This window comes from Tetrahymena thermophila, assembly GCF_000189635.1.
Source record: "Tetrahymena thermophila SB210 genomic scaffold scf_8254719, whole genome shotgun sequence".
In the NCBI taxonomy this organism is placed as follows: domain Eukaryota; phylum Ciliophora; class Oligohymenophorea; order Hymenostomatida; family Tetrahymenidae; genus Tetrahymena; species Tetrahymena thermophila.
Window position 1 is genome coordinate 223,582 of NW_002476484.1, and position 16,061 is coordinate 239,642.

The window sequence follows — 16,061 nt, forward strand, 5'->3', positions numbered from 1 at the left end:
ATTAAAGATTTTTAAATTTTTGATTGCAAAAAGTTAATTAAAATTAATATACATAAATTGTATGCTGTTATAAATTATTAACGAGATATTTAAATTAAAAAATAAATAAATTTGAAATTATTTTAAGAATTAAGATTGATTCATATCGATAAATTATTATTCAAGATAGCAAATTAAAACATTTTAAATAAGTCTTTAATCGTAACATATTTATTATAAAATTGCTTGTTTTTTTTAGAAAAATAATTAATAATTAAATCAAATTAATTGCATTAAAATGTCATTTTCAGTTTTAATTTTGAATAAAGATTCTTTCAAAAATTAAATAAAATAAATAATTTAGTAATAAATAAATGAATGAATGAATGTTAGTTATATATTTGCAAAGTTTTTTGTGACTGCAAAAGATAGGAATTCATTTGGTTTTGAATATTATTTAATATATTAACAACATAGAAGCAAAGACTGATTCCATGCAAAAATATAAAACTAATTTCACTAATATTTGATAATAATAATTATTAAAAATAAAGAAAAGTTATTATTTTTATAGAGATAGAATTTTAATAAATGAGCACTTTTGCAACTGATAAAGTAGATATTTAGGTAAACTCATCTATTTACTTTTTCAATTAATTCATTAAAAGCTTTAAACGCTCTCCAAAGCCTTATTTAAATGCGAAAAAGTTTTAGAATTCATTTTAGTTTATTTGGGAAATAAGAATTTTTCATTTATTTGTAATATTCATTTCATAATTTTGAATTAATTTTAATTAGTATCTCAAGCAAGACAATATTGGTAAAGTTTTGGCTAAGGGCTTAGCTGTTTTATATTAGGAAAAACCTAAGTTCCCTGTTGATTACTTAGCAAAATGGCTTTTGAATTATTCAGTTTCAGTTAACAATGAAAATAGGTTAGATGATACCCTCAAAGAAAAAGAAAACTTAAAGAAGGAATACAAAGATGAATTAGATAGAATTCAAAAAGAAAATTAAATTAACGAAGAAACTAAGCTTCATGACGAATAAATTGACAAGAATTTCTAATAAAAAATAATTAACGAAGAATATCATGATGTTCTTTTAAGCCATGAATTCCCTAACTTCCTTGAAGAAAGAAAAGGATTAACAGGTGTTTATATTGGTATTAAGGATTTCTAAGTCAAAAAGATTAATGAAGAAGATGAAGATGAAAAGGCCCATCTCGATTAAGATAAGGATAAAGTCATTAATTATATTGGCTACTCAACAAGCCAATAAGAAATTATGACAGGTAATTAACCTAATTAATTTAATCAATCAATTAACTACAATATTAACAAACTTACTAACTCATTTACCTACTTATTAAATTATTGTGTTTAAACAAAATAAATAAATTAAATAAATCAATAAATAAATAACAATATTAATAGATAGATATTAAATTGATGATAGATTTTGATTTTATTCAAAAAGTATAACTAGATGTTAAATAAATATCTTTCAAACAAACAAACAAACAATCAAAAAAACATCAATTTAATATTTTTCTATTTAAATTAAATTAAAAAATCAAACTCAATAGGTCAATTTTTTTTTACGTAAAATAGGCAAAACTCTCTCTGCTAAAGAAGAGGAGAGCATTACTGCAGCTGTATTTAAGGAGCCTGAACCAAGAAACGAAGATGATGAATCACCTATCCCACCAACTTATGTTTACGTTCCAGATTTGGTTAAAGAACCCAGAATGAATTATTTCAATATTCCTAAATTAGGTGCTTATATCGCTTTCCCTTTGAAATACAAGTCTTATTTAAAAGTAAAAATAAAAGCAAAAATATTTATTTATTTATTTATTTTAATTTTTTTTAATTTTGATTAATAGGAAGAGTTCTTTAATGATGCTCTTACCAAGAGATAAGAATTTTAAGCTGAGCACGATAAGTGGGAGACCGAGAAGAAAGAAAAGGAAGATGAATTCAAGAAAGAAATTGAAGCTCTTGAGGGAGACGAAGAAGCTATTGCTGCCAAAAATGCTGAACTTGAATAAATGCTTGCAGAATATCCAGAAGAACCTAAAGAATAAGAATTTATGTACGAATTAAAGGAATATGTTGTTTGTGCTGATACTATGGGATAAGATCGTGGTATTAGTACTGAAGATATTACCTATTTAGAAAACTATGTTAAGCTTTTTGCCTAAAGCTGGGAAAATATGGAATACAAGCTACTTAGTGATGATATTGATCGTTAAATTGCTTACTTAAAAGAAGTTCCCAAAGAGCGTCTTGATTAACTCAATGACGAAGAAGAAAAGGCTGAAGATGAAAAGAAGCCTGACTACGACCACTTAAAAGAAGCAAATAACGAAAAGGAATATTAATATCGCTTAGAATGTGTTCGTCTTGAACGTTAAAAGGAACTTCTTCGTGAAGAAGATATTCAAAAGTATATCTACGAGCTAGCTCATTTCCGTATTTTAAAGTTCCCAGGAATTTTGTAAAATATTCTTTATTTATTGGGTTATTCAATGGAAGAAATAAATATTCCTGGAACTCACGTTCTAAACTGGAAGGAAGTTAAGAAGATTCTTAACGAAAGCTTTATCAATAAGGTGATTGAGTATAACCATTAAGGTCCTAAGCCTAATAAGGTTAAACCTTATGCCTTAGTTAACAGAATAACAGCTAAATTAGAAAAGTATGACAAGACTTAGGTTGAAGAATATAATATTGGATATGCTCGTCTCTTTAAATGGTTGCAAGATACTTGCCGTCTTCGTAAGACTGACATTGAAATTCGTCGTCAACACTACGAAGATCGTGTCGAAGAAATTAAAAAGAAAGAGGCCGAATTAGAAGCTTGGGAAACTGATAAAGCTAACAAGCTTGCTGAAGCCAAAGAAACTGCTGAAGATCCTGAAAGCTTCAACGATGAAGAATGGGAAAAGACATACGAAGAAGAAAATCCCAGACCAATAGTACCTGAAGCTGTTGAAGCTGATGTTGATGAAGATTGTTTCTTTGAATGAAAATGATAACTTTGAATTTATTTATTTGAAAGCCTTTAGAGAAAAAGCAAAACTGTTTTCAAAGATAAAATTAAAAAATTTGATAAAATATGAATAAAGTTTGTTTGTTGATTTTATAATTAAAATTATTATTTTTGTTGCCTGCCCTCATTTTTTTATTAAAATATTTCACCAATAATAAATTTATTTTCGTATTATCTTAATAAGTTTGATTTAATCTTAAATAAATTATTTCTTAGATGCAATATCTTCCTTATTTATTTTCTCTAATTTACTTGGAAAATCTAAAATAAAAATAGTCCAAAATATGTTTTTATGTTTTAAAACTATAAATAAACTTATCAATTTATAAAAAATATTTTTAATTTTTATACAAATTATTTTAAATTCGCTTTAATTTTTTTTTAATTAAATTTTGTAAATCTTTTTATTGAAACAATTAATCAAACTTTTTAATTAAAAAATAATTAATGTTAACTAAATAATAAAAAATTATTTTTATTAAATTTTCTTGATTAATCAATTTATTTATTTAATTTTTTTCAATAGTAAAAGTATTTTTTAGAAATAAATAATTTCATAATTGTATCATGAATTAGATTCAATAAAAACTGTCTAAATTGACAACCATTCACAAAAATTTTTAATCCAATTTCAAGGAACCAACACTATCAAGATTTTAAATTAATACTTTTTTTAAAAAATCTATTTAAAAATAGAAGGACTCATATTATTATCTGGTTAAAAACTAACATTTTTCTGTATTTATAGATTAACTATGAAATTTTGCTATGTAATTTTCTTAGAATAACTAATTAAATAACTAACTAACTAACTTACAAATAAATAAATAAAAAATTCAAGTAAATTATTGATTATAAACATAAATATTAAATTGCTAATTATTAAAAATATAAAAGGCTGATTGAGTTAGTTTTTAGTTTTAGCTAAAAGATTTTGTTTGATAAAAATAATTATGAGATTTTTGAAAATTTTCATAAATCAGAAAAAGAGTCGAATTTGCATAATATTCTCTAAGAAGTCTTATCGTCTTTCAAAATCTTAATATCAGATTCTTACTTAGAAGTATCATCACTTTGCCTATTTATCTCTGTTCTTTAAGATTGTTGAGCTTCGTTTTAAATTGTTCTTGCTGAGAAAATAGACGAAGAGTCTAAAATCATTTTATTTTAAATTTATTAATTGGGGAAAAAGTTGATTTTGGACTCATCTTATATTTCGCTTTATTAATCTTAATCTTTGCCTTATTAATAGAATATAGATTTTTGTTCATTGTTATCATTTACGCTTATATTATCGATATCTTATATTTGGTTAGAGTTTTAAGTGATTAAAATACTTTAAATTTTATTTTAATTTGGGTATTTAAAGATTGATTTTCTTTTAAAAACACTGTCTTAATCTTCACCTTTATTGTTTTCGCTTTCATTCTAACTTGAATGAAAAGATGTGTTATTGCTTTAACTTCGTCTGTTTTCATAAATAAATTTTCTGAATATGCTTCTTGCTTTGCTTTTATTATTATTGGTTTATTAGATTATATTGATTGTAGATTATCTGAATAATCGAGATCCTGAAAGAATCTTCATACCACTATTTGGTTCAGCAAATTCATTTTAATTTTCTTTTTAGGAAGAAATAAATGTGTTTTCTTAGAATTATCTTTCGCCTTAATCAATTAAATTATCAAATTTAGAATTTTACTCGTTTGATGACATTTTGATTTGAGATTTATTTTTTATTTAATAACTGTAATACCGATTTGTGAGGTTGAACTTTTATATAATGCTAGGATAGTTATCTCTAATAAAATAAACCTTCATAATCTTCATTGTATCATATTCTAACTTAAGTAGCTTTCTTCGACTAACTTAGCTATAATTTACACTTTCATCCAATGGGTTGATGATTTCAGTATCTATATTTGAATAATCATTTTAAATTGATTTTTCTAAATTTTTTTATTTTTCACTCTCTATTTTCTCATCATTTTTTAACTTACTTTTTATACTTAAACTCTCACTTATCATCCTTTAAAATGACTTTAAAGATTTCTCTCTCTTAATATTTAGTTTACTAAATCTTGAAACTGGAGTTTCTAGTAAAGGTATCTGTAAATCTTCAAAATTTCTAACTAGGCTTTACAATCTCAATACTAATTAAAAAAAAAATGTTCTACTTGAAAAAAAAACAAACAATGTTCATGGTATTAAAATTTATTAATTATCACCAAATATTATTCTTAAGTTTGGGAATTATTTGTTAATAAGCATGGATGGACTTCATTCAGGTATTTAGTTTTGTTTATAATTTAAATAATAATATTTAATAAAATAAATAAATACATTAATTATTTTCTGATGGAGATTCGTCTGTATTTTAGAAAAAATACTAATTTAGTTTCAATGCTAAATTAATATTTGAGTTTGGATCTTTATTTGATTATAAGTTGTTATAGCTGCTTTGAGAAACATTCCCTGAATTCACTCTAGCTCTTAAATTATCGCCTATTGATGTTTCATCAAAGTTAACTGATTTTTCAAGAAGTGTTTACTATTATTTTTTAGAATGTTCATCTTATTAGATTTATGTTAATGTATGCTAACTCAAGTACTGTTTTTTCTTTTCGTTATTATCGAAGTTAATTGAAAAGACTTCTGTAGGTTGATCTTCAGCTATTTAAGATATGAATTGTATAAAATCTTTCTTTTAATTTTATTCCGCTTCAGCATTCACTGGAGTCTACATTTCCATTTTGTCATAGTATGACTACAAGAATTTATCTTCATATTCGTTAAGAGTTACATCAAAAGTAACAGCAAAATCTATGTATTTGTCCAATAGCCTTATAATTTATTATTTATATCCTGTTTTTTTTTGAGATTATCTTTTGAAGGTTGGGTCTCTATCTATTTGCAAGCTACTTAGAGAATACTCATTTTTTACAAGTTGTATTCTATCACAACAATAATGTATTTTTGGGCAATTATTAATTTAATGACTGCTCTAGTGGCACTCCGAGCAATACTAATTAATTAAATCATATTGACTGTTATAGTTAATGAGATCTCTAATATAATAATATTTTTCTAAGTCATCTTCGAATTCTTTTAGTAACTCTAAAAAAGGTTTTAAGTCAATTTTTAGCACAGCAGAAAAACTTTTGCTTCTTGTCGTAAATTCTCTTGGCTAGCCAGTAAAGAACGAGTAGTAACCAAAATTTTATCCTAATTAAAGAAATAAATAAATAATTAAAATCATTCTTTTTTTTAACATTATATAAAAATAAAAGAATGAACTATTCACCTTTTGTCAACTCATTAATCACATTCACTTTATTCTTGCCATTGTTAATTATTTAAACTTCGCCTTGCTCTATAAAAAATATCGAATTTAGATCTGAGCTATCTTTTTCGTAAATAATCTCCTCTGGCATATACTTCTACTCAGTTATAATTTATGTTAATTTACTGAGTAATTAAGGACTAAAATTTTAAGCGAATATTGGAGAATCTCGAATCACTAAGTTATTACTTTCATAAATTAACTATTTTTTCAAGTTAGAATTTAATGATTAAATAATTTTCAATCCCTCTTCCTGTGTATCGTCATCAAATTTCTTCTCCCAATAGTAATCTAAATACTCTCTAATTCTGTTTTACAAATTTTCACTCACATTCTTCCTTAGCATAAATTTGTTTATATATATTTTTTTTTGTTAAATCGATATGCTATTTCTTTTAAAGATGGAATAAAATTAATTTTTTTATTCTTCAAAATGTAAAAAACTCAATCTTAAAATAATAAAAATCTACTAGTAAAAGTTAAAAGTTTAAAATTAAGTAAACAGATTAAAAATATTTCAAAAAAAAAAGCAACGGAATTCAAAGAAATAAATATTTTTTTTCTTCTATTGTTTATTGATGGACATTTTTAATGGTGGATTAAAATTTTTAAATTATTGAAATTTAGACAACGAATTATTTAAAATTACTTATTGAGTTCATTGAAAATGACACCAATTTGATTGAGAGAGTAACCATAAATACCACAAAGGAGCACTATTAAGATAGAACACATTATTTTTTCTTCTGTGTTAGTAGGTGCAATGTCTCCATACCCAACTGTAACCATAGAAATTGTAATATAGTAAAGAGCATTTACATATTAAACGCTCCATTTTTGGTCAGACAATTAATATTTAGATAACCAATTATAATTGCTATTAATTTTGCTTGGAACATAGATCCAGAAACATGCAAATGAGTGAGCAAAAAACAAAATCAAAAGAAAGAGATTCAATAGTTTAAGTATGTAGAGCAATCTTATTGATTTAAAAATTCTTTCTCCTATTGATTTGATGATATACTATATTTCTTTGATACCAGGAAATATGCAAGTAAGGAAAAATTTATATTTCATGCCTGTAAAACAGAAAAGAGTAAAAGAGAGTAATGGAGTTAGAAGTGTGAACCACTTTTCTTTAACTAAATACAAGGAGACACTTTTTATAGAGCTTACATATTACCCTTAATATTGTACTCCATAGAAGTAAATTAAAAATAAGTCACCATACAAACTACAAAACAAAATGACTGTATAGCTGGTGTACCACATTTAAGTCCATTCTGCGTTATCAAATATTATTGTGAGCGAAGACATAAACAAAATTAAAACTAGAGCTGTGCATCTTAAAATATCTCTAAAATTCAATACCCTGTTTGTGAGTCTTATACTTTTTTTTAAATCATTATTTAGTTAGCCACTACGAATATGGTGAGACTTGCTTGTTTTAGATGTTGATTCTAAGAGAGAATTGAATGAATTCCCTATTTTATTGAACTAAGAAAAGTTTATTTGTTTATCTTAAAACTTTTTAATGCTATTAGCATCTATGAAATTACTTTTTCTTCTTTATACAAATGTACTATTATTGTTGCTTTTACTACCTAATGGAGACAAATTGTTCTACTTAAACTTGCTAGCTAAAAAGCTGTTCATAATAATATCTAAAGGAAGGACTCGATGTTTTTCAATTCAATAAGAGCTAATAGGTTAAAATATTTTAAAATAAATCTCTACTTAAGCAGTAATAAATTAGTCACTTTAAGTATGAATAAATAAATTATCTATGTTATGTTATTGCTAATTAGTCTGGTCTAATCCTATCAATTATTCTACTTATCTTAAATTATTAATTAAATTAATTAATTAATCTTAATTGTAATTATTATCAAAAATTATACCAGTAATTCAAATAGAATTGGACTAATTGCCATATACAAATTCTAATAAATACAAGCACATTTATGTAAATAGCTATTTATTTGTTAATTTCTTGAAACAAACATTTAATTATAAAAATAAAAATTAGTTAAATAACTTATTTTTATTTTTTTAAGATAGCATTCCCACATATTTTAACTAAAGTATTTCCCGTTTATTTGTTTATAATATTCTTTTTTGAGTTTTAAAAAAAATTTAAACATTCTTTAGAAGTTTTTATTCGTAATTTTTACTTATTTATTTATTTAAAAATTTATTCTAAATCAAAAGTAATTATTTCTCGAAAATAAATTTGACAATTTGAGTAAACTGCCTAATGAAAACAAATTTTTGCAAAAATAAGTAAAACTGATTTGAAAGGAATTTATAGTTAGTTCCTCAGCCAGTAAATATTATATTAATTTTTTATCAAATACCTAACTGAATTAATAGTTTCCAATAAATTAAAATACATCCTTTCTTTCTGTCTTTTTGGCACATTTAATTTTTTAAAGATAATCATTCCCACATATTTTAACTTAAGTATTTCCAGTTTATTTGTTTATTTAATACTTTTTTTTAGTTTTAAATAAAATTTAAACGTACTTCATTAACTTTTTATTTGTAATTTTTACTTATTTATAACTTTATTATAAATCAAAGTTGATTATTTCTAAAAAAAAATTTGATTTTTTGAGTTAATTGTATAAAATGAAGCCAAATTCTATGCAAAAATAAAACTGATTTGTGGGCATTGATAGTTCCTCAACAATTAAATATTAATTTTTTATCAAATACTTTGCTGAATTAATGGCTACGTATAAATTATCATATATTCTTTAAAATAAGAATGAAAAAAACAGAAACTTTGAAAAACCTAAAAATATTTTTTTGCAAAATTTTAAATTTAAAGAATAAAAAATTAACTTTTAATTAAATGCAATAAAAAATATTTTTAGTGAATTAGATTAATGAAAAAAAGTTTATAAAATTATATAACCTTTAATAATACAAATATTATCTAAACAATTATACTTACATTTTTTTGCTTTTATAAATACCTATTTAAAAACATTCAAGCAATTAATAAAAATATTAGGTAATATTATAAATATGAATTGAAGGAATAAAACTAATTTAATAAAATTTTTCTAATAGGTAGAAAGCAAGCAAGCAACATTATCAAGTAATTAGATTAATTTAAATAAAAATATTATATTCTTTAATATACTTCTAATTATTCAAAATAATAAGCAACAAATAAATTAATGAGATATAATTATAAATTTAAGTTAAAGGAGAAAAGCTAAATTTACACAATCTGCAAAATAAATAAAAAAATTTTAATGCTAGATAGAGTACACAAACAAATTAAAAACTAAGTAAGTTCAATATTATTATTTAGATGAATTAATCTTCTAACTAATAAATTAAAGAACTAAAAAGAAAATTAATTTCAAGGATAAACAAATAAATTTAAATTAACATTATAAGTTGATAATTAAATTTAATACTTATTATATATTTATTTATAAATTTTATATAACATAATTTTATTTATTGATCAATTTATTTATTTATTAATTATTTATTTAATTTAGTTTTATTTTTAAACACTCATTTTTGATTATTCAAACTCATGCCATGCCATTCATAATTCATAATTAATCAATTAATTAATGGCCGCTTCAATGATTCGTTCTATTTGTATTTATTTGCTTGCTTATTATATATTACTTTTAAGTGCTGTTTGTGTATTTTATACAACACCATAAAGAATGTATAGTTAGTTGATAATTATTATTTTGAATAAATTTTATTAATATAGAGTCGAATATGCTTTAGCATACATAGGTGTTTAAAGAAATTTTTAATTATAATTGCAAAGAAGAAAGATCAGAGATGAGAAGAGATATTAGATAGATAGATAAATAGATAGATAGATATTTAAATAATGTGTGTTGCCTATTTAGAGGAAAATTTTTATTACACAATTTAGCTACACGTTGTTAAAACTAACTAGGACAGTAAGTGAGATAAAATCATTTTACTCATTATCCATCATCTTCTTCGTCTTCATCCTCACCTTGATCTTCATCATCTCCATAAGCAGCTTAATCTTATTAAGCTTGTCTATGTTAAATTTGGCTTTCCTATTATTGATTTTAAATTTAAAGTTAAGCTTCAAGTTGTTTCTTTGATGTTTTTTAAGGTCTTTCTGTATCAGTCAATTAATTATTTTATTCAGGTTAATCGATTTCAGAGAAATTGATATTTTAGTCATCACTTTCAATTTTTTCGCTTCCATCCATAGGACCGTCATTTTCAGTTCTCTTTCTCTTAATTAAAAAATTAAATTTTTAGGTTACATGTCATATTAAAAAGATAAATTAATATTTGTTTGTTTGTTTGTTTCTTTTTTTAGACTGTGGAAGAAAGATATTTTTGAAAGAACAAAAACATCAATCAAACACTAAATAAATAAGCAAATAAATGATTTATTCATTCAAATTTAATAAATTAATAATATTTATTTTAGAATTCAGAATGTTTTTTTTATTCTATGAATTAAGCTTGTAAGAAAATAAATATTTACTTGATTGTATTTGTTAATGTAGCAGTTTTGACACAAACCACATGCATAAAGTTTTTCATGAGGACATAACCAAGGTTTTTTAGTTCTTCCGTATTTGTGGTAGCAGTTTGAGCACATGCCTTTAGCGTAATGTTCACGATCTGGGTGTCCACAGTTGTTCAATTTTTTCCTTTATTATAGAGTTAAATATATAAAATGAGAATTATTTTTAGGTAAAAATTAAATTAAATTTTTATCCACAAATTAAATTCTGTTAAAATTTGTTGGGTCGATAGATATAATATTAGCATATTATTAAATGATTGATAAATTGATTGATTTATTTGTTTGTTTATTTGTTCTATCTATTTACTTGAATAATACCCTTAAAATTACCACTAAAATTTTAATTTACAACTTTAAACATATAGCTGCAAGTATAAGATTCAAACGTTAATACATTATTTACTCAATTTAAACTAAATTTAAAAGCTGCGAAATAAATAAAGAAAAAAAAGTAAGCAAGGAAAAATATTGGTTTGAGTCATGTGGTAAATTAAAAATATTTTGTAAAAGAATAAATCTATAAATTAATTATTTATTTATTTTCTGTAATTTAAATTCGATCTGCGAATTAAATTAAAATTTATTTTTACTGTCTTTTGCGGATACTCTTTTTCAGTTGGCTTTTGAATTTATCGTTTTCGTCATCAGAGTCGTCATTTTCTGTAGTGAGTACTTTGTCATTTGCATTCATAGAGGAGTATCTGTTTGATAATTGAGGAGTAACAACACTAGCAGAAACGGGGGTTTACTAAATGAGCTGGGGAGCAGCAACAGGTTGAGGAGTAGGGATGTAGTTATTTTAGTTCAACAAATTAGATGTCTGAGCTTGCTAGAGGGATTATATTAATTGCTATTATTGTAACAATGTCTGATACTATTACTATTGCTGATTTTATAGCTACATGTTCTGTTAAGGCAAGGTATTGTTGCTCAAAAGCAATTGGTTGATCATCTATTATTGTTAAATTATCTTTAAAAAAAAATGAGAGATTTCCTTTAGTATATGCGAAGCATATTAAGCATGTCAAGCATGTTAGCAAATAAATTGAGTTGAAAGAATGAATAGAAAATGTGAAAAAAAATAAAGAAAGAAAGAAAGAAATGTTAATTAATAATAAAAATAAATAGATAAATTGACTGATGCTTTATTTAATTTAGTAAAGTGTAAATGCTTGATATTAAATGTTTGGTATATACATATAATACCACTCATTCATGAGTAATTAGATGGGAATTTATGACTTGAAAACAGTCTTAATATTATTATAATAAATCGATCAATCAACTTTTATCATGACTTTTGGCTGAAAAAAGGAAATCAAAAATTTTATAATATTATTACCATCTTAGTGAGAAGAAGCTATTTTGTCTATTCTTCTGTTTGAAGAGACTAGATATCAAAAGAGGGGAAGTTTTAATTTACAGAATTTTGTTAAGATTGCTATTAAAGAGCAGATAAATTCATATTGTTAAGCTGATTTAAGCCATTGTTATTGCTGGGGAGATTGCAATTTAATTATTAAAGCATGTTTAATTGCTGGCTTGTTAATCCATTGCTATTGTTCCCATTTAACATTTATGCATTCACATTAATATTGCTTTCTTTCTTCTTTAACTTTCCTATTTATTATAAAACATCATTTTTGTAAAAAATTCCCTTCAAATTAATACTTGTGAGTCATTTAATAATATTCTTAAAAAACAAAAATTTCTCAACATTTATTTTAAAACCCAGCAGAATAAAAAAGTAAGAAAATACTAAATAAAATTAAACCCTTTATAAGCATTTAGTCAAATCACCTTATTAAAGCGTTTTATATGAAAATTTATTAAACAAATCGTTTCCAAAACGGAAGATAAACTAGATAAGTAGGGAATATGGGTGTTTTTTAGGTAATTTGAGACATTTATAGCAAGTAGATCTAAATATTGATATTTTTTAGTTATCGGAAAGTTAAATCTTAATTTTTAATAAATAGCTTAGCTTAAATAAGATATGCAGTGCTTGTTGATTGATTAATCGTTTTTATTTGTTTTTCCCCTAATTTTGTTTTTTTTAAATGAATCTGCATTTATTTTTCTTCAAAATCTATTTTTATATAATTTCAAGATCAATTATTAATCTAATTTCTATCATTATCGCTTACAAGCAAATAGGCGCACTTTATTTTATTTTAATTGATATATCAATTTTCTAATAGCTTCTATTCATTTTAGTTAGGGATCTTTCATGAAGATCATATATATTATTCATTGATTGATTGATCGATTGATTGATTGATTACCCGACAGACTATTTATTTGTTATCATTGATTTGTTGTTTGTTTTCCCATACCAAAGAAATAATAAAACAAAATTATTAATTATCAACTGACTCCTCAAATTTTATTTTTATAATATTATTTATATATAAGCTTGCTTCTTACCTTCACTTTTTGGAATATTATTGAAAAGTTTATTCTTAGAAGGAGAGTCTTCCTTCTCTGAGTTTTTGGAAGAGCTGTCTGAATTATGTTCTTGCTTTTAAATGAAACTTTAAGCAGATGACTAAAGGGAGGGATTGTTCCCTGGCTAGAAGAGTGAGCTCACATTGTTGGGTCTCTATTGCAAATTGAACATGATGTCTAGTTTTTAAATATTGATCAATTTTTAAATTTGACTTACAAAGAAAACTAAGCGAAGTTTGCTAGCAAAAAATTGAAAAGCCAGCATTTAAATCAAGGCGTAATAAATAAATATTTACTCTATGCACTGGAGAGAATTTAATTAATGAAGTTCATTGACATTTTTATGTTAATAAGAAGTTTTTATGCTGATTGTCTAACTTAAGTATTTCTCTGTCTTATTTTTTTAAAAAGTAAATTTTAACAATTTAAAAAGACTTTTATATTAATAAATTAATATGTCTTTTTCTCTTCAAATATCAGCTAAGACTGCAGTTCTTTTAGTTTTTCCGAATAATGTCAGTTCTTGTTAATTTAAACAGAACTCCGAGAACCGAGAAGAATGCAGATAAAAGATAAGGATTTAAAAAAGGGAGATTTTTACTTTGAAAAGCAGTGTATAACCTGGTTAAATTTAAGAATATTTGGTAATCCTACGAATGTATTCCTTATAGTATTATTATTCTTTAATAATTAATTATTTGATTTACTTTGATTTACTAATTGTTTGTTTTTCTTTGATTTGTTTTTGTTATTAATATTATTACTATTTTGTTTGTTTGTTGTAAAACTATTCATTTGCAGATAGATAAATAAATAAACAAACAAAAAAATAAATAAATAAATACATAAATCACACTCTAATCATATGATATGATTGATATAATAATAAATTAATTTATGTATGTATTTCTATGTATATTTACGTAGACAGTGCTTTTTTGAATGTAATATTAGATTTCTCTGAAGCAAATTTAATAAATTATCTTCTTTTTTTTGAAAATTTACTTCATTAATAATAATATTATTATTAGCGTCATCAAAATTTCTAAATAATATTCTTATATATTTCTGAGACAATCAAATTTCTCCCCGACTTTAATTATTTCTAACTCATTTGCATGTATTCTTATTAATTTTTTTTTTTTTCATCACAGTTTTTTTGTTTTCTCATTCGTTCGTTCGTTCATTCATTCAAAGTAAACTGGATCCCTTTCTATCTCAATTAATTGCTTATTCATTTTTGCTAGTAAACTCTCTCATTTTTTAGTTAATTTTTTCATTATTTTTATCTTGCTGTCACTATAAACCAGTGATTTTAGATTCATAATCTATCACTTAAAACCAAGAAAAAATGAAAGCAAGAATGAGATAGAAAAGAAAATCTTATCTGAATGATTGAATATTATTTACTTTTTGCTCTGTCATTAAATAGATTTACACTTAGCTTAAAATTAGTAATTTATCTTTATTGTATTATTTAATTCTGACTCCCTTTATTCATCTTAGGGAAAAATTGTTTGTTATTATAATATTCTTCTTCTTCATATACTTCTCTTTCCTTCATTAATAGATACATTTCTCTCTATTGTGCTTCTTTATTAAAATTTAGCCTTACTAAAAACCATATATATGTATATCCTTTTCTCAGTTTGCTTAAAACAAGCTATCAGGTATTCGAGCAAGCAAGCAAGCAAACAAATAAGTAAGCACAAGAAGCGCAAACTAAAAAAATAAAATACAAAAGAATTAGCAAAATAATACTTATCTCCTTATAAGGGCTTATTTAAATTTGAACAAAACGACATAAAAGCTGTTTAAAAATAAATAATTATTTGTTATTTATAACAAAATATTTTTTAATGCAAAGAAACAAGCAATGAAATATACTAAAATTTACTTATATTCTATACTACGAAAAATGTATTTTAATTGAATTAATTTAATAATTTCTTTTTTTAATCTTTGCTGAAGATTTTTTATTTATATTTAGCACTGTGCTTGTGGTGTAAATCGCTCAGATAATTAAATTATCCAATTTTTCTTTAACTTTTTCATTTACAATTTTTTAATTAATTGTATGCTATCTAAATTTCTTAATAGAGATATTTATTACTATATCCCCTTTTTTGTTATATTTCCCACATAGACTAATGCACAAGAGCTTATTCATTTTATCCAAATTCATTAGTTTAATTCATTTTCACGTAAACCTTTTCTGTTTAAAACTAAGTTATTCTCTTAATAATATCTTATGAAAAGCCTTATTTATTTAGTTAATTTCAATAATCGATTCACTCTAAAAGCTCTTATTTAGGTAAGGCAATTTGTCAATTAAAATATCACATTTCATATCAACAACTATTTGCTCATTATTTTTATCTACTTTCAATACCAAAAAGCTATCATACAAATAATTTATCTCACATTTAAACATATCTTACTCTCAATTAAGTGGATATTAATTTTTATCTCCTGATATTTTTGCATTAATTCTAACTAAATAACTAACTTAACTATTTGGATAGAATTAAATATGATCTATCCATAAAATTAATTTTTTTTAATAATTACTTAAAATTTGATCTTTTTAAATACTTGAATTTTTTCTAAAAATATTTGTAAAATTAGCTAATTATTTATTTACTTTTCTTTTACTTGAAAAAGCACTTCCAT

General features: G+C 23.6%; 3 protein-coding genes across 3 annotated transcripts; 1 reads left to right on the forward strand and 2 right to left on the reverse strand. All coding sequences in view use genetic code 6, as the record gives it.

Annotated features, from left to right (window-relative positions):
- Positions 1 to 570: 570 nt before the first annotated feature.
- On the forward strand, positions 571 to 3,013 carry TTHERM_00394410 (Dpy-30 motif protein; the record flags this gene model as incomplete). The annotated part of the gene is made up of 4 exons (XM_001011913.3): positions 571 to 606; positions 778 to 1,273; positions 1,593 to 1,801; positions 1,868 to 3,013. 4 exons carry the CDS (start codon positions 571 to 573, stop codon positions 3,011 to 3,013), a joined length of 1,887 nt encoding a protein of 628 aa, XP_001011913.1.
- A 995-nt stretch (positions 3,014 to 4,008) lies between these two features.
- Positions 4,009 to 7,168, reverse strand: TTHERM_000393389 (cyclic nucleotide-binding domain protein; the record flags this gene model as incomplete). The annotated part of the gene is made up of 4 exons (XM_012796498.1): positions 4,009 to 5,189; positions 5,380 to 6,261; positions 6,341 to 6,771; positions 7,029 to 7,168. The coding sequence occupies 4 exons, from the start codon at positions 7,166 to 7,168 to the stop codon at positions 4,009 to 4,011; spliced, it is 2,634 nt and encodes an 877-aa protein (XP_012651952.1).
- Positions 7,169 to 10,350: 3,182 nt separating this feature from the next.
- On the reverse strand, positions 10,351 to 14,183 carry TTHERM_00393390 (hypothetical protein; the record flags this gene model as incomplete). Its single annotated transcript, XM_001011910.2, has 7 exons — positions 10,351 to 10,638; positions 10,896 to 11,064; positions 11,531 to 11,910; positions 12,283 to 12,560; positions 13,368 to 13,565; positions 13,685 to 13,782; positions 13,990 to 14,183. The coding sequence occupies 7 exons, from the start codon at positions 14,181 to 14,183 to the stop codon at positions 10,351 to 10,353; spliced, it is 1,605 nt and encodes a 534-aa protein (XP_001011910.2).
- Between the last annotated feature and the right edge of the window lie 1,878 nt (positions 14,184 to 16,061).